This window comes from Mobula hypostoma, chromosome 26, assembly GCF_963921235.1.
Source record: "Mobula hypostoma chromosome 26, sMobHyp1.1, whole genome shotgun sequence".
Classification (NCBI taxonomy): domain Eukaryota; kingdom Metazoa; phylum Chordata; class Chondrichthyes; order Myliobatiformes; family Myliobatidae; genus Mobula; species Mobula hypostoma.
The window spans coordinates 38,004,251-38,022,832 of record NC_086122.1 but is presented as its reverse complement, the minus strand read 5'-3'; the positions used below and the strand labels follow the sequence as shown (position 1 = coordinate 38,022,832).

The following is an 18,582-nucleotide window of genomic DNA, read 5'->3' as shown; positions in this document are numbered from 1 at the left end:
TCAACTAACATCACTGAAGAAAATAGATTATCTAATTATTGTAATTCAACTTTTCTTGTAACATTTTAGATGCTGTTATTATAGCAGTTAGAGTTGGCTAAAAAGCCTTCATGGTCTCTGGGAAGTTATGCAAGGCACCGCACAAATACTGGCTTTGCCTGTTTGCCAGATTATGCTGCTCCTGTCTAATGGATTGGCTTGTCGCCATGTTGGGAACGTCGCACAAATCAAGGAATATAATCCAATAACCCAAAGAAATACCAGAAGAACTGAAATATCAAACCAGCTTTCTTCTTTGCTTTTTCTGAGATAAATGTGTTGAGTAGACTCTTTTAAATCAGTTTGAGATATTTCATGACAGTTTTGCAGGGTTCTCAGTTCAGTTAATGTGGCTCTTGATGAGAGGCAGGAAGTTAAAATGGAAAAACAAGGTATTGAATGATTCCAGCTTAAACTGGCAGACTAATTTACAGCACACATTATTACAATAACATTTAACATTGAACACATCCTAAAGATGTGAAATGAGGATGAGGTCTACTAACATCACCTCACAAGCCCAGAACAAAAAGGTGACTCCCCCAGAAAATACCATCAGAAACCAACAATGGAAATTATTCCCAATGGAATATCCTCAGAAAATGAAGGAAAACTTTATGCTGAAGTATGGAAGGTACACTTCCTTGCCAATAATGGAGGTTATACAAATTGGACATTCCAGTGAAAGAACAGATGAATCGTTGACTCATACAGGATGGTGTTTGCTACATGGGGCTGCTTCGTGTCCCAATTTCAACCCAAGCTCCCTAAAGCTTCCAAAAAAAAACTGCAGTTAGCAGTTAGGAGGAGGGAGAAGAAAATGGCGGCGTGATGCAGTGCACGCGGCCGTTCCGAATGATATCGTACACAATCCTGATTTGATGGAGACAGCCGTGAGAAGCACGGACGAACACCTGGAAAAACTTCTGAAATGCCCACTTCGCTGCTGCTGCTACTGTGCGATCGAGAATCTCCAGAGGGGAAGGCCCCAAATCCTCGGCTTTGCCTATTACTTGTTGCCGGGGCCGGGGTCAAAGCACTCGGCAGAGATGGTGCTCGGTGCTCGGTGTCGGAGGGCTGGTCGGAGGCTCGGAGCTTTCAGACGGACTCAAAGTCGGACTGTGGTCGGATGCTTCCAGGATGCTGCATCGGCAAGTTTGCGGCACTGGAAGTTCACCATCTGCGCGAGATGATGGGACTTTCGAGAGACTTTGAGACTTTTACCGTGCCATGGTCTGTTCTTTACCAAATTACGGTATTGCTTTGCACTGTTGTAACTATATGTTATAATTATGTGGCTTTTGTCAGTTTTTCAATGGGTTTGTCATGTGTTTCTGTGATATCATTCTGGAAAAACATTGTATCATTTCCTAATGCATGCATTACTAAATGACGATAAAAGAGGACTGCGTGTCCTCATAATCTAATAATCTAATCTAACCTAAACTATTACAGCTCAGGCATTCCGGAGCTCGGCATTCAATTCCGGCACTGTTCTGTCGGGTGTCTCTGTACGTCCTCCCCGTGGAATGTGCAGGATTTCCACGGGTGCTGCAGTTTACTCCCACAGTCCAAAGATGTACCGGGTAGGATCATTAGTCATTGTAAATTGTCCCGTGATTATGTTAGGGTTAATCGGGATCCCTGGGGCAGCACAGTTGGAGGGGTTAATTCTCTATAGATAGATAGACAGATAGACAATGATGTGAATTTATTCCACAGATGGAAATTAGAGTCTCAAGTTTTCTAATTATATTTCCTTTACAAAACCAACCAATGCACAAACTAGCAATTCCACCTCATAAGAAACTAGTCCTATCACACGCAAATACTTGCTTGGCATTTCATCAAACCACTTCAAATCATGCAGTTCACACAGAAAACTCTTAAAGTAATTTCAGTGAAATTGTCCACATGAGAGTCAGCTTGCTATTTGACATTGCTGAGAATGAATAACCAGCTTAAGCTAATGTCAGAGGAACCCCAGAGAGTGCAGAGGAAGTCTATTACTATACTAAATAGGAATGATTTTTTAGTTATACGGAAAGACAACATCAGCCACAATCCCTCTCGCTAGACAAACTTTAAAAGAGATCATTACATGGAGGTTTCCAAATCTGGAAGGGTTTTGACAAGCAAAACAGGAAAATACTTGCAGATGAAACGTCAGTGACCAAGAGGCACAGATTTAACGTGAAGCAATCAGATGCGGTCGGTCCTGACCCATGTTTTTGGGTTTCAGGCCCAACCACATTCAGCTGATCATCAGAAAAGGGGATGTTCACTGTTCTATTCTGATGCAATGCAGCAAGTTGTGCTAACACACAGCAAGGCCTCGACAATATTCAAAAAAAACACCGTAAGCAATGACCATCTCCAAAAGGATATTATATATTATTCACAAACATACATCATCACCAAAGTTTCAGCCATGGAGGGAGTTCCTGCAAGGAACAGGGTGCCATTGACCAGAAATTTCTCCCAACTTACGTTTGAAATGCTTATTCCTTTCCACAGATGCTGCCTGACCTGCTTCAGCATTTTGTGTTTGTTATTCGCAACCCAAAAATTAAAATGACATAAAAGGACAGGGCATGAGGACTGGGTATTTACCCCAGCCATTCACCTCCTGATTCCATTGTCAAACAATCTACAAGTTCTGTATTTGAAGGAAATTGAATGCTCTCTTCTTACCGGGATGAATTTCTCCAAACACAAAAAAAATCATGGTAATAAGACCACACAGCCAAATATTTAGTCTCTACATTTCTGCGAAATCGTGGCTATAGAGCAGACATTCAACAAGAAGCACTTCAACAATAGATTAAGGTTTCTTCAACATCACTTCCCAAAACCACAACGTCCACTGCTTAGAGCAGTTAGTTTCCAATCTGGGGGCCAGAGACCCCTTTATTAATGACAGGGGTCCATGGCATAAGAAACATTGGGAACCCCGGCATAGAGGAAAGACATCGGGAAGCACAACCTCGTGAAAGTTTTCCTCTGAATTATACACCAACGTAGAACATGGGCACTGTTCCCTCTAAGCTGTGCCGGTGTGTGGCTGCACGGTAACTGAAATGCCCCCGCATACAAAGCCTTTGTTGCCACGCATCTGGAATTTTCCCCTTATATAATGTTTTATTAAAGTGCCACACAGTTTACAGACTATATAAAAATTTCCTGCTCAGAGCAATGGTTGGTTCAAACAGCTGTAACATTGAACATTGAATGTGGGTTGCTCCAGTCACTGTCTCCAATTTCAACCCATTCTAACCGCACCATTAAAATGCCTTCACATTAACGTTTTTCTTACCAATGTGAGGAAATAAAAAAGTACTTACTAAAGAAAGAGTGAAGATAAGTAGGGCTTCTTTGTAAAGTAAAGAGTTACTATAATCTCGAATGCTCTGTCTAAAAGAGGACAGGAAGCTGATTCCGTACACTGGGGTTCCCAACTTGGGGTCCACAGACCCCTTGCTTCAAGGTATTGGTCCTGGGCATGGAAAAAGCTGGGAACGCCTGCCACACTGACAATGACAATATGTCTTATACAAAGTTATCACACAAGAAAAGTGACTTTAACAACAAACAACAGTGCTCCTTAATCCAAAAGTATGTAAGTATCACGAGCCGCAGCAGTAAATGACCATGTTTTGTAGAATTAGTTGTGGAAGCATACAGTGACATTTGACCTTTAATCATAAGATATGGCTCTAGTTCAACCTCGTCTGCAGAATGATGATGCAAGGAAGCGATATCAAATATTTTTCTACCGTTTGCTTGTCCTACAGAGGTGGCACTTACACTTTGTTCTCGTAATCCTTCCAAGCTTTCTCAATGAGCTTCTTTGGGTCCTGTAGACAGAGAACAAAGACCAGTTGAACTTCCCTCATCTCTGAAGCTAGGTATCCAATTCCTATTCCTTTAGGTCACTGGAGCAGGTTATTTGGCCCACCGAGTCAGACTGGCTCTCAGATTCTCACACTTATTTCTCAGCAAGTTATTCTCACTCACGTTAACCCCAGCCCTTCATTCTCCTAGTGTACACTAGTGGTAAGTTACAGCAGCCAACTAACCTACCCAGCAGTAGGTCCCTGGGATACATAAGGAAACTGGATTACCCAGGGCAAATCCTGGCTGTCACAGCGGAAAATGCAGCCATCATATTGGCAGCAGCAAAGCTCAGGATTGAACGTGGGAAGACCAGAGTTGTGAGACAGCAATACTACCCACTACACAACCTTAATATCCCACTATTAAATTTAACTCCTGACTAGAGTATGCCAGCCCACTGTTGCAATAGCTGGTCTGTAAGAGTATTGAGGAGGTTATATTTCCCCCGTGCATATGTGGAAAACAGTTCACAATCAATCAGAGGCACAGGCTGAATAAGTTAATGGTGTGTGAGTCTGTGTGCACGCACACGCACGTTTAAACTCAGCTCAGGAACACATTCTTGGAGGTAGACAGTGCAGCAAAATAATATCAGACTTGCATCATAAAGATTGAACATCACCACATTCCTTACTGCTCTGTTTCTGGGTGTCAATATCTCTGAGAACCTAACACAGACCCAACATATCGATGCCATTCTAAAGAAAGCAAGACAGCGGCTATATTCCATTAGGAGTTTAGGATTTGTTATGTCACCTAAAACACTTGAAAACCTCCACAGATGACCTCTGGAGAGCATTCTAACTGGCTGCATCGCCTTCTGATATGGGGGGAGGGGGTGGGCAGTGAACTCCACAGGATCGATGTAAGCTGTAGAGAGTTGTAAACTTAGCTCCATCATGGGCACTACACTACGTAGTATCCAAGGCATCTTCTTACAGCGATGCCTAGAAAGGCGGCATCCATCATTAAGGACCCCCGTCACTCAGGACATGCCCTCTTCTCATTGCTACCGTCAGGAAGGAGGTACAGAAGCCTGAAGGCACACACTCAACGATTCAGGAACAGCTTCCTCCCCTCTGTCATTTGATTGCTGAATGGATACTGAACCCATGAACACCACCTCTCTACTTTTTTAATTTCTATTTTTGCACTCTTATTTAATTTAACAATTTTATATATGTACTAAATATATACACACAATTATATATATATACATACAATACAATGAAATACATAATAGAGAAATAAAACATTTTTCTCTCTCTATTGTTATGTGTTGCATTGTACTGCTGCCTCAAAGTTAACAAATTTCACAACACATGCCAGTAATATTAAAATTGATTCTGATTTGGATTCTGTTTCACTGAATGCACCACAATTTTGCTTCACTCATTTTATTTCAGATTTTCTTCAGAGAGTAGGATAATATCAGCAAGGTTACTTTCAGAAATGGCCCACCACCGAAAAGACAACATAGGCAGAATTATTTTAAATTTGATAGAAATCAATGACCATATATATATATATATATATATATATTAAATGACCACTTTTTACTCGACACAGTTCCATTGAAATGGGCTAGTTCACTGTTCCTTGGATTCTTGATTCATACACACACATTTGATGGCTCCCAATCTCCAAACAGTTGAGAAGATCTGAGAGGGTGCACTCAACTCACTTCCAGACAGAGACAAGACAATATCATTAACTTAACCTGCAGTCCAAAGTGACAACTGTACACTTCGCATCCGACAAGTAGGGCTGTCACACTAATACTCAAGGAATAATACTCACACAATTTAGACACAATGTTCGCCAAGTGGGGAAAAAATCCTTTAGCCACATTGCATTAATGAAAAATCTTGTTTCAGACAAACAAAAAAAAGATGATGAACATCTGACAGAAATGTTTTTACTTAAAATGGGTCCAATCTGCAGTGAGTGTAGGGCTGGTGGGTCAGTGGGTGCATCGGTGTTCCAATCGTAGAGCAGTGTGTATAGCTATGGAAATAAATAAACAGTCAATGTTTTGGGTCGAGACCCTTCTTCAGGACAGAAAAGGGGGGGGTGGGGAAGATGCCAAAATGAAAAGATGGGGGCGGTGCTTCCAATGCGGCCTCCTCTACATTGGTTAGACCCGTCATAAATTGGGGGGCCGCTTTGTCGAGTACCTCAGCTCCATCCTCCAAAAGTGGAGCCTCTAGGTAGCCAAACATTTTAATTCCAATTCCCATTTCGACATGTCAGTCCACCCTCAGGGTGAGTAGCAACACCTTATATTCCATCTCAGTGGCCTCCAACTTGATGGCATGAATATCGACTTCTCCTTCTGGTAAAAATACATTTACCCTCTTCCCCCTGCCCCCCCACCTCTTTTTCTATTCCTCACTCTAACCTCTAACTTCTTCTCACCTGTCTCCTACCCTTTCTCCCATGGTCCACTCTCCTCTCTTCTTCAGCCCTTTCCTTTTCTAACACACCTGGCTTCACCTATTATCTTCTAACTCCCCCGACCTTTTTATTCTAGCATCTTCCCCCTTCCTTCTCAATCCTGAAGAAGGGTCTCGGCCCAAAACGTCGACCGTTGATTCATTTCTATCGACGCTACCTGGCCTGCTGAGTTCCGCCAGTGTTTTGTGTGTGTTGCTCTGGATTCCCAGCATCTGCAGACTTCATGTTTATAAGTGTGTATAGCTGTTGGCTCAGTGCAGATTTTAGACATCAAAGATTTGATTCAATTACAGGCACAAGGTTTCATCTCAGACTGTGACTCAAACGGACGTGACTATCCCATTTCACAATTTAGCCCTAGTACAAAACTTTGTGCTGCTGTAGTGGAAAGGAGGTGATGCCCAGTTTCTCGAAAGCCCACAGTATAAACAACAGCATCAGTGCTAGAATGACTCCAGGTGAGAGACTGGGCACCACCCAATGGCTGGCAGCAGTTCCACCACACCCCTGCGGCAGATCCACTCCAACAAACAGTGGCCATGTGGAGGAACAAAGAAGGAACTCGCAGTAGGTCAATGGCTGTCTCCAGTGAAAATGAACGTACACGTAGATGGTTTATGAATATGGACTGGTACTCAATGCTTAGTGTGGATGCAGTGGCAACATGGATACAACAGTTTCAATGTTGTATGACTACACATACCTTCCTTACACTCACCCTCACCAACAACCCCAAGAGCCTCAGGACTCACACCACCATGTTCAGGAGCAGTTATTACCCTTCAACCATCAGGCTCTTGTACTGCAGAGGATAACTTCACTCACCCTATCACTGAACTGTTCCCACAATCCATGGATTCACTTTCAAAGACTCTTCATCCCATGTTCTCAATATTTATTGCTCATTTATTTATTATTATTATTTCTTTTTTCCCCACTTTATTTTTGTATTTGCACAGCTTGTTCTCTTTTGCACTTTGGTTGTTTGCTCGTCCTGTTGGGTGTAATCTTTCATTGATTCTATTGTGCTTTATATTTACCCTGAATGAAAATGAATCTCAGGGTTGTATATAGTGGCATATAAGTACTTAGAACTTTGAACCCCCTTGTCTGTGGCAAGTTATTCTGGAATAGAGTTCAGTGTTCATAATTAAATGTGGGAACACAATGCACAATACCCAGACAGTGCCATTCAATAAAAAAGCCACCAGATTAACAGGGTAAATCTCTGCATTCATCTTTCCACTCGTACCACAGTTTATTGCAGAACACTACAGGCCTTCCCTCCTTGAACCTCTCAGTTACAATCACCAAAGCCACAGTCAGGAGTTGAAATTCCCAAAGTTAAAAATGCCTGCAAGTTTCAGTTGAAGCATGGCCCAAAGCAGAAATTTAACTTGGGACTCCCATTCTCTGCTTGGTTTTAATATTTCACCTGCCAGTCAGATGAACCTCCTTATTCTCACTTCTTCCCTTCCTTTCCAGTCCCGATTAAGGGTCTCATCCCAAAATGTTAACTGTTTATTCCCATCCATAGATGCTGTCTGACCTGCTGAGCTCCTCCAGCACATCGTGTGCTTTGCTCTGATTTACCAGCATCTGCAGTACCTCGTGTCTACATTCTACGTGTGACTACATTCTCTACAGCAGGGGTTCCCAACCCCCACGGCCACGGACCCCTCAGTTAATTGTAGGGGTCCATGGCACAAAAAAGGTTGGGAGCCCCTGATCTACAGAAAGATTTTCATGATTTCTATTTTGCATGGACTTTGGCAACAAGTAACAAGGACAATCACAGGAATGAAGAATTATGTAAACAACGCTTGCGTTATTACAGAAAATCAGGGCTCATACAATGCGAAAAGACTTGACTTTGGAATCTCTCATCCCATTGTATGAGCCCTGATCTTCTGGAATAATGCAAGCATTGTTCTCCTGCACCACAGCAACATAGATTTATACATCTGGACTGAACAGTATAACATTACAATTCTTCAAAGACATAAAAAGAGAAGCAACTTCACCCCTTTTCCTTCCTTCAAATCGCCCTTTAGCAGGTTGTCCAATGGAAAGGAGAGGATGTTGTTCATGTTTTGAGTCTGTAAGCAGATAATCAACACCATCAACATCAGAAAGAATCATTTTTAAACAAAGAGAAAAAATGAATGCAAGTGTAAGAAGACTTGTACAACTCCATTTGATCCCAAGGAGTTTCAGATCACTTCATTAACAAGTGCTTTCGATACTCAGAAACCTTTGAAACACATGACACAATGCACACTCAGATTGGCGCAGTCCCTCTTCGATCTGCCCAAGGTCTTTCAGGATGCGAGTGGTGGACGCGGACATTGAGTTTGTTGAAGACTATGATTTGCACACCTCTGGCACTGGGGAAATTGAGAAGTGAGATGATTGAGAAATAGCAAGAAATGAGGTTTGAGAAGAGAGATCAGCAACAATGTATTGAAACAGTCAATGTATTTGAGGGACCATATGAGATTTTACTGATCCTCCTGCCAGGAATCTTATAAACAACAAAAAAATCTTACATTAACACAGTAAAATACAATGGATTCTATTTAATTGGGACATACTCAGACCCAAATAATTTTGGCCCAAATAAGCAGTTGCCCCAATTAGCCAAAGCCTCATGGAAATAATTATAAAGGTATAAAAAACACAAGCTGCTGTATAATTGAGTAAAAAATTATGTATTTAAATGAAATACAGGACAAATTAGAATACTACTAATACCACTACAGTACTATAAAACTTTGTATTAGTTTCTAATAGTTATTGACAGAGGAATTCATCCATTGCATGTGTTCTTTTGATTAAATCACGCAGGCACCTACTGCACCTAAAGTACTGCCTTCATATAATGGTCTTTCTAATTTTCATTTTCATTGTAACATTCAAGATGGTTGTTGATACCTTCTAATTCCTTATAGTATTTAACTTGTTGAAGTATTGAAATTGTTTCATTTTTCACTCCTAGCCATTTCTGGCAGCTCCAGGCCTGAATGCTTGAAACCACCATGAGTAAGACTGTTCTAAATCGTCTTACTGCTCTTTTTTAACAACTATCAATGACAAAAATCACTACTTTTTGAACACAAGTGCATACAACTGATGCTATTTAAAATCTGTCCACTCTAAGCACAGTGTAGTTTCCAACGGCCGTGGAAATGCACGTGTCTGATGCTAGTTAGAAACTGCTCGGCAACAGTCTCCTGTCCCAATTAAGTGGCATGGTGTCCCAAATAAATGAAGGGAATTCTGGCTATTCTCTCGATTAGTTTTTTATTCTTTAAGAGCTGTCTCAAGTAAGCTGCTGCCCTGAATAACTGATGGCCCAATTAACTGGAATCCACTGTATAGTCATAGAGAATTACAGCACAGAAAAAGGCCCTTCAGCCCATCTAATCCATGCCAAAATATTTAAAGTGCCTACTCCCATTGATCAGCACCTGGACAATAGCCCTCCGTACCCCTACCATCCACGTACCTATCCAAACTCCTCTTAAATGTTGAATCAAGCTTGCATGCACCATTTGTGTTGGCAGCTCGTTACACACTCTCATGACCCTGAAATCCTGAAATAATACGAAGAAAATCTGACAGCAAGCTAGGAATGGAAATGTTAGGGAAGATATCCAGATCCTGGCTCCAAGTGACAAATTCAAGAAACATCTTAAAAGAAAAAAAAAGAGTTGGGATTAAAAAGCCAACTCCAGAAAATTGGTGGATTGCCAAGTAAAAGCACTGTCCCCTGTAGCGGGCTGTCCACATTGTGTGGATCTCACCATTTCATTGTTCTACAACCTTGGAAAGAAAAGAACTTTTAAAGCTTTGAGATAATGGGAAGAGAATGAATTGTTTTACACATGCTAAAATGAAAGGGCTATTTTACAATAAAAATGGTTCATATTTGCTCTTTCATTAGAGTACAGCTGCTATGTAGTAGTGTCTAGATACACAGGCATTCCAGCCATTTTTATGCCATGGATCCCTACCATTAACCAACGGGTCTGTGGATCCCAGGGTCTAAACCACATTGTTGTGCCTGTGGTTTTAATGTTACTGTGACGCAATGAAAAATGAACATCCTATCCTAAAGAGTTTCCTCCACCACTTACTCCGAAGTAAACAGCAGTCAATGAAATACGTAAAACTGTGGACATTATTTTTTTTATTGTGCGATACAGTGTGGAGTAGGCTCTTTGAGCCACCCCCATCAACTCTAATCTAATCACCAGACAATTTACAATGACCAATTAACCTACTAACCAGAACGTCATTGGGCTGTGAGAAGAAATTTTTATTTTTATTTATCGATACAGCATGGAGTAGACCCTTCCGGCCCTTTGAACTACACTGCTCCAGCAATGCCCAACAAACCCGATGAACTTTAATCTAATCACGGGGCACTTTACAGCAACCAGTTAACCTGCACAGTTCGTCTTTGGACTGTGGAAGGAAACTGGAATTTGTAATATAATAAAGAGGGCACAGGTGAAATCTAACCAGTAGTTTTATGTAAATAAGTAGGTAATTTTAGTTACACTGGCTGAGGAATAAAGGTTAATAATAAACTATTATAGAGATGAAAATGCAAATCTACAAATAGCTGCTAATGCTAGCTGTCTTATTCCATTCGATAGACTTGCTCCTCCAGCTTGTGGCCAAGTGGTTATGTAACAGTAGCATTTGAAGATAGGCATTGCAGTGATGGGATATGATTATGCAGTGACACACAAAAACTGCTGAGGGTACTCAGCACGTTAGGCGGCATCCACGGTGGGAAATAAACAGTCGACGATTTGGTCATTCTTCTGGAAAAGAAGAGTAAAAGCCAGAGTAGAAGGGTGGGTAAATATTCTGTTAATATAACGTACTTTAACATTTTTAAAATAATGGAAAACAGGGGACAACTGGCCAATTATTGTCAACTGATTGCTGTAAATAATAGCTCTTCCACAGAAGACATGGGAGCAGAATCAGGCCTTTCAGCCCATCTAGTCCACTGCGCCATTTTGTCATGACTGATTCAACGCCACTGTCCTGCCTTGTCCTGGTAACCTTTCATGCCCTGACTAATCAAGAACCTATCAACTTCCTCTTTAAATGTACCCAATGACTTGGCCTCCACAGCCACCTGTGGCAATGAATTCCACAGATTCACCACTCTCTGGGTGAAGAACTTCCTCCTTGACTCCATTCTTTCTTTTCAAATCATTTTATTATTATTATCCAAAATTAACACGAGTACATCGAAATAAGCAACACTTACAATGTCTCAAGAAAAAAATTATTTTAAAGATTGAAAAAATTTTGTTGATAAAAAAAGAAAAAAAACCCCACTAAGCAAGAAAAAGTGAGAACAAAAAAACCCTATTAGGTGTTCAACCCCGGAGCCATACGTCATACAAAAAGCTTCTAAAGATAAACATCAAACCGCCAGCAAGAAAAAAAAGTACCAAAAATTTACAATTAGATCATGGAGGAAATCTATCAATTAACTCAAATGATAATAACGAGCAAATGAACCCCATCTTTTCTCAAAATCAAACACAGGTTCAAAGATTCGACTTCTAATTTTCTCCAAACTAAGACAAGCATCACTTGAGAGAACCACTGTGACAAAGTGGGTGCTGATGTATCCTTCCCTCCTAGCTATCAATGTAACAAATGCAATAACATGTTGGTCAGAAAAAGAGATTCCATGAATATTTTGAGGAATTATTCCAAAAAGCACAGTTAATTTGTTAGGTTGTAAATTAATTTTAAGTGCTTTAGAAATTGTCGATGAAACTGACTTCCAGAACTGTTCCAGTATAGAACAAGACCAAAACATGTGTGTCAGTGTAGCTGTCTCAGTTTTACATCTATCACAATAACCATCAACATTAGGGAATATTTTAGACAATCTCTCCTTCGTCAAATGGTAACGATGTACAATTTTAAATTGAATCAGTGAATGACTAGCACAGATCGAAGAAGAATCCACGTCCAATCCATCTCCATTCTAAATGGATATCCTTCTACTCTGAGGCTGTGCGCTCTGATTCTAGAGACCCCATGACAGGAAACATCTCTCAACATCCACTCTATCTATGCCTTTCAATATTCAATAGATTTCCATGAAATCCCCTCCTCGTTCTACTAAACTCTAGTGAGTACAGGCTCAGAGCCATCAAATTCTCCTCATGTGTTAACCCTTTCTTTCGTGGGATCAATCTCGTGACACTCCTCTGGACCCTCTCCAATGCCAACACATCCTTTCTCAGATAAGGGGCCCAAAATTGCTGCAACAACACATGCCACCATTGTTGTGAGAATCACTTCAGACGAGTTTAGAGTCTATATCCTTCCTCATTGGTGAGATTAGTCATTTCTATCTCCTGAACTAGCAATTTTCCTCCCTGCTCTGTCAACTGTAGAAAGAGAAGCCAGGATAATGTGTTACCGCCAAGGTGTAGGGTCCAGGATGTCTCAGAGCCGCTGCAGAAGATTCTCAAGAGGGAGGCTGAGCAGCTAGATGTCGTGGTGCACATTGGCACCAATGACATCGGTAGAAAGGAGGAAGAGGTCCTGTGCTGGGAATATAGGGAGTTAGGGAAAGGGTTGAAGAACAGGGCCTCCAAGGTAATAATCTCTGGATTACTTCCAGTCCCACGTGCTGGTCAGGGCAAGAAGAGGATGATAGAAGAGATGAATGAGTGACTGAGGGAGTGGTGCAGAGCAGCAGGGTTTCAGATTTCTGGATCATTGAGATCTCTTCTGGGGAAGATATGTTCTAGACAAAAATGGACAGATTACACCTGAACCCGAGGGGGATCAATATCTTTGGGGACAGGTTTACTAAAGTTGATGGGGAGAGTATAAACTAAGTTGGCAGGGGAATGGGAACCAGAGTGATTGGGCTGAGGAAGGGGTAGTTGGTTTACAAACAGAGGCAGTGTGTAGTGAGACTGATAGGATGGACAGGTGAGAGGGTAAAATTGCAGTCAGTGGGATGAAGTGAAGTATAGCAAGGGAACAAAATCAAAGAGGGTGATGAATACAGGACTGAGAGTATTATATTTGAATGCATGCAGTAATATGGAATAAGGTAGATGATCTTGTAGTGCAGTTAGAGACTGACAGGTATGATATGGGCATCGCTGAGTCATGGCTGAGAGAAGATCATAGTTGAGAGCTTAATATCCAAGGATACAACTTGTAGTATAAGAGCAGGCAGTTAGGCAGAGAGTGTGGGATGGGTCTGTTGGTATAAGTTAAATCAAATCCTTAGGAGGTGGTGACATAGGATTGGAAGATGTCAAACCTTTATGGATAGAATTAAGAAACTGCTAGGGTAAAAACACTCCAATGTGTGTTATAGATAGGCCTCCAAACAGTAGCCAGGATGTAGACTAAAATTGCAACGGGAGATAGAAAATGCACGTAATAAGGACAATATTACAATAGTCATGGGTAATTTCAATATGGGGGTAGATTGAGAAATGAAGTTGGTTCTCGATCCCAGAAGAGGGAATTTGTAGAATTCCTGAGATGGTTCTTTGGAGCAGTTTGTAGTTGAGCCCATTAGGGGAAAGGCAATTCTGGATTGGGTGTTATGTAATGAATGAGATTTGATTAGGCAGCTTAAGGTAATGGAACCTTTGGGAGGCATTGATTATAATATGATACAATTCACCCTGCAGTTTGAGAGGGAGAAGATACAGTCAAATGTATCAGTATTACAGCAGAGTAAAGGCATGAGAGAGGAGCTGGCCAAGGTTGATTGGCGGGGACACTAGCAAAACAGCATTGGCTGGTGTTTCTGGAAGACGCAGGATAGATACATCCCAAAGGTGAAGAAGTATTCTAAAGAGAAGTTGAGGCAACTGTGGCTGACAAAAGAAGTAAAAGACAGCAGGAAAGCCAAACAGAGAGCATATAATAAAGCTACATTTAGTGGGAAGTTAGACATTTGGGAATCTTTTTAAAAAAAACAACAAAAGGCAACTTTTTAAAAAGCCATAAGGGGAGAAAAGATGAAATGTGAAGTAAGTCCAAAATATCAAGGAATACCAAAAGTATTTTCAGATATATAAAGAGTAAAAGAGAGGCGAAAATGGGTATTGGACCACTGGAATATGATGCTAGAGAGGTAGTAATGGGGGAAATGAAATGGCGGAAGAACTTAATAAGTATTTTGCATCAGTCTTCACTGTGCAACACCCCAGAAAGTAGACAGTATCAGGGCACAGAGGTGAGTGTAGTTGCTATTACGAAAAGATGCTTGGGAATTAGAAAGCTCTGAAGGTAGTTAAGTCAACTGCACCAGATGAACTGTACTCTGGGTTCTGAAGGAGGTGGCTAAAGAGATTGTGGAGGCATTTGTAGTGATCTTACAAAAATCACTAGATTCTGAAATGGTTCCAGAGGACTGGAAAATTGGAAATGTCATTCCACTCTAAGAAGGGAGTGAGACAGAAGAAAGGAAGTTATAAGCCAGTTAACCTGACCTTGGTGGTTGGGAAGATGTTGGAGTCCATTATTAAGGAGGAGGCTTTGGGGTACCTGGAGTCTCATGATAAAGTAGGCCAAAGTCAGCATGGCTTCCTTACAGGGAAATCTTCATAGGCAAGTCTCTTCGAATTCTTTCAGGAAATAACAGGCAGGATAAACAAAGGAGAGTCAATGGATGTTGTGTACTTGGATTTCCAGGAGGCTTTTAACAAGGGTCACATATGCTTAACAAGGTAAGAGCCCATGGCATTACAGGAAAGGTACTAGCATGGATGCAGCATTAGCTGAATGGCAGGAGGCAAAGAATCGGAATAAAGGGGGCCTTTTCTGTGTGGCGGCCAGTGACAAGCGGTGTTCCGCAGGGGTCGGTATTGGGACAACTTCTTTTCACATTATATGTCAATGATTTAGATAACGGAATTGATGGTTTTGTGGTCAAGGTTTGCGAAAATACAAAGACAGGTGGAAAGACAACTAGTTTTGAGGAAATCGAAAGGCTACAGAAGGACTGAAACAGATTAGCAGAATGGACAAAATGGCAGATGGAATATAGTGTAGGGAAGTGCATGGTCTTGCACTTTGGTAGAAGGAATAAAGCTGCAGACTATATTTTAAACTGGGAGAAAATTCAAAAATCAGAGCTGCATAAGGACTTGAGAATTCTTATGCAGGATTCTCCTGATGGCTAACTTGCAGGTTGAGTCAGTGGTAGTGAAGGCAAATGCAATATTAGCATTCATTTTGCAAGGGCTAGAATATAAGAGCAAGGATGTGATGTTGAGTCTTCATAAGGCATTGGTCAGGGAGTACCATGAGCAGTTTTGTGCTCCTTATTCTAAGAAAAATTGTGTTGTCATTGGAGTGAGTCCGAAGAACGTTCATGAGAGTAATTCTGGGAATGAATGGGTTAACGTATGAGGAGTATTTGATAGCTCTGGGCCTGTGCTCACTCCAGTTTAGAAGAATGAGATGGGGATCTCATTAAAACCTATCGAATATTGGAAGGCCTGGACAGAGTGGATGCGGAGAGGATGTTTTCTATAATGGGTGAGTCAAGGACCAGAGGGCACAGCATCAGAATAGAGGGACGCCCACTTAGAACAGAGATGGGAAGGAATTTCTTCAGCCAGAGGGTGGTAAATCTGTGGAATTAATTCCCGCAGATGACTCTGGAGGTGAAGTCATTGGATATATTTAAAGCAGAGGTTGATAGATTCTTGTTTCTTCAGTGTGTCAAAAGTTATGGGTAAGAGGCAGGAGAATACGGCTGAGAGGGATAATAAATCTGCCATGATGGAGTGCCAGAGCAGATTTGATGGGCTGAGTGAACAATTTGGTACGAGACACTTCAGGTAAATGGGATGGGGAGTTGAGGTTCAAGTCAGAGCAACCACAATCTTATTGAATAATGGAGTATGCCTGAGAGCTCCTTATTTATATGTTTATCCTGAATGATCTCCTATCTTCTACATTGGTAACAAGCTCATCCAAACCTTCATAACCAAGGCTTGTTCACTTATGCCTGCCGTCCTACACTAGCTCCCGATGAAGAAACAGATCCACTTAAAAATTCTCAGCTTTGGTTCCAAATCCCTCCATGCTCACAATCTCCCATACTGACTCTCGAACTATTGTCACTCATGGACATTTGTATTCTGGCATTATTTATTTATTCATTGAGATACAGCCCCGAGTAGGCCCTTCTGGCCTTTCAAGCCACGATGCCCAGCAATCCCGCAGATTAACCCTAGCCCAATCACGGGACAATTTACAATGAACAACCAGTAGGTCTTTGGACTGTGGTAGGAAACGGGGGCACCTGGAGGAACCCCACACTATCACACGAAGAATGTACAAACTTCTGACAGGCAGCGGCAGGAATTGAACCCTGGTCGCCTGTATTGTGATGCGTTGTGCTCATCACTAAGCTACTGTGCTCCCTATATAACAGCAGTGAGCAGGGTGATAGTTAGCCAACCGTGCCACTCTATGCATAATGGGAAAATGCTTTCTTTCGGTGGTGGGTCTCTTTCCCAACTCTAATTCCTATTATTTTAAACGACAGTAAGTTACATAACATCCTGTAACCACATCCCATCGCTGCAATATCAAACGGTGTGGTGAAGCAATCGCTCATGTGTAGGTCGATGGAGCAAGCTCAGTGAGAGAAAATAAACAAGTTGTAAAGCTTTTAAATTTCCCCACTTTCTTACTTCCCAGCTGCTATCTCTGCTGGATATTTGCCTTCCTACTACAGCGGGCTAGCTTAGTCCGAAGTTATTACATTTCCTGTTTGATTCAATCTAGATCTTTCCCTTGGCCACTCTCCTCATTTTATCTTTCGCTATGTTTTTGATCCCAGACTAATATGCCTTTATGCTTCGAATGATTCTCCCGTGAAACAGCTGAGCTGCTTGTATTTACGTACATTGTTTACATACACAATCAGACTTCTCGCCTCTGCCTGTAAGGAGTTCGTACGTTCTCCCCGAGACTGCGTGTGTTTCCTCTGGGTGCTCCAGTTTCCTGCTGCAGATGTACCAATTGGTCATTGTCAATTGTCCCGTAATTAGGCCAGGGTTAAATCGGGGGATTGCTGGGTAGTGCGGTTCAAAGGACCGGGACGGTTTATTCCGCAATGTATCTCAATAAATAAATAAATAGAAATAAAATCTGTAATAATTCATCCATGTGCTGTTTGCAAGCTTCCCCATTTTTCAACCCTGCTTAAATTCATTTTATCAGATTGAACTTGCCAGGTCGATCAGGAAAGAGTTGAAAGGGGATTTCCAAAGTTTGTGTTTACTCGGTGGAGCTTGACGTGGCTATTCCCCGTGGAGATCGGCTGTAGAGAGTTCCCGGCAAGGTCAGCATGGAGGTTGCTGTCTGCGCTGGGCCTTGGTAAAAAGAGCAAGAACCAAGCAGCTCGCAGGATGGGGGAGGAAGCAGAACGAGCCTCTCGCTAGATATGGAGCAGACAGGAGAAGTTGAGCTGGAATTCAGGAGCAGATGGGCAGTGACTTGACCACTACTGCAGGCCCACCAGCTGGACAGTGCAGTAGTTAAGGGTTGAAACATTCCCGACGACATCTGCCACTGGCCAAAGGACACAGTTACTTCATCAGGTAACTGAAGAGATCACTTCGGTGGATGATGCAAGCGACACTTTGTAGTCCAAGTGAACACAAGATTCAAACTCCCTATAGCCCCGTCAGATGGTAACATTTAATTTAATTTACATCTGCAGTCTCAGTTTTGTCTGAGGTGGCCTTCTTAGATGCCTCCAGAGACTTTGTCCCATTCTCTCCACTTCATACACTGGTAAATTGATTTATTAATGTCGTGCATACCATCCATACACACCATTTCATCACACCAATAGACTGAGGTAGAACAAGGCAGAACAATAAGAGAATGCAGAATAGTGTTACCGTTACAGAAAATACAGTGTAGGCACACAGTAAGATGCAGGGGCTAACATGTGAGCTCCAGGGTCTATCTTTATTTTTTTTTATGATTTATTTTATTTTAGTGATACAGTGTGGAATAGCCCATTCCAGCCCTTCAAGCCAGCGACCCCTACAAACCAGATTAACCCTAACCTAATCATGGGGCAATATACAATGAGCAATGAGCCTGCCTCTACATCTCTGGACTGTGGGGACGATT

General features: G+C 41.7%; 1 protein-coding gene across 1 annotated transcript in view; it reads right to left on the bottom strand.

Moving 5' to 3' along the window:
* The window catches only part of LOC134338162 (arf-GAP with SH3 domain, ANK repeat and PH domain-containing protein 2-like), a 119,858-nt gene that overhangs the window by 59,667 nt on the left and 41,609 nt on the right, over window positions 1-18,582 (bottom strand). Inside the window, exons 4-5 of the mRNA XM_063033763.1 lie at window positions 8,418-8,492; window positions 3,847-3,896 (exon numbers count right to left, since the gene is read on the bottom strand). Coding sequence (XP_062889833.1) covers window positions 3,847-3,896; window positions 8,418-8,492 — 125 coding nt within the window. The remainder of the gene's footprint in view (window positions 1-3,846; window positions 3,897-8,417; window positions 8,493-18,582) is intronic.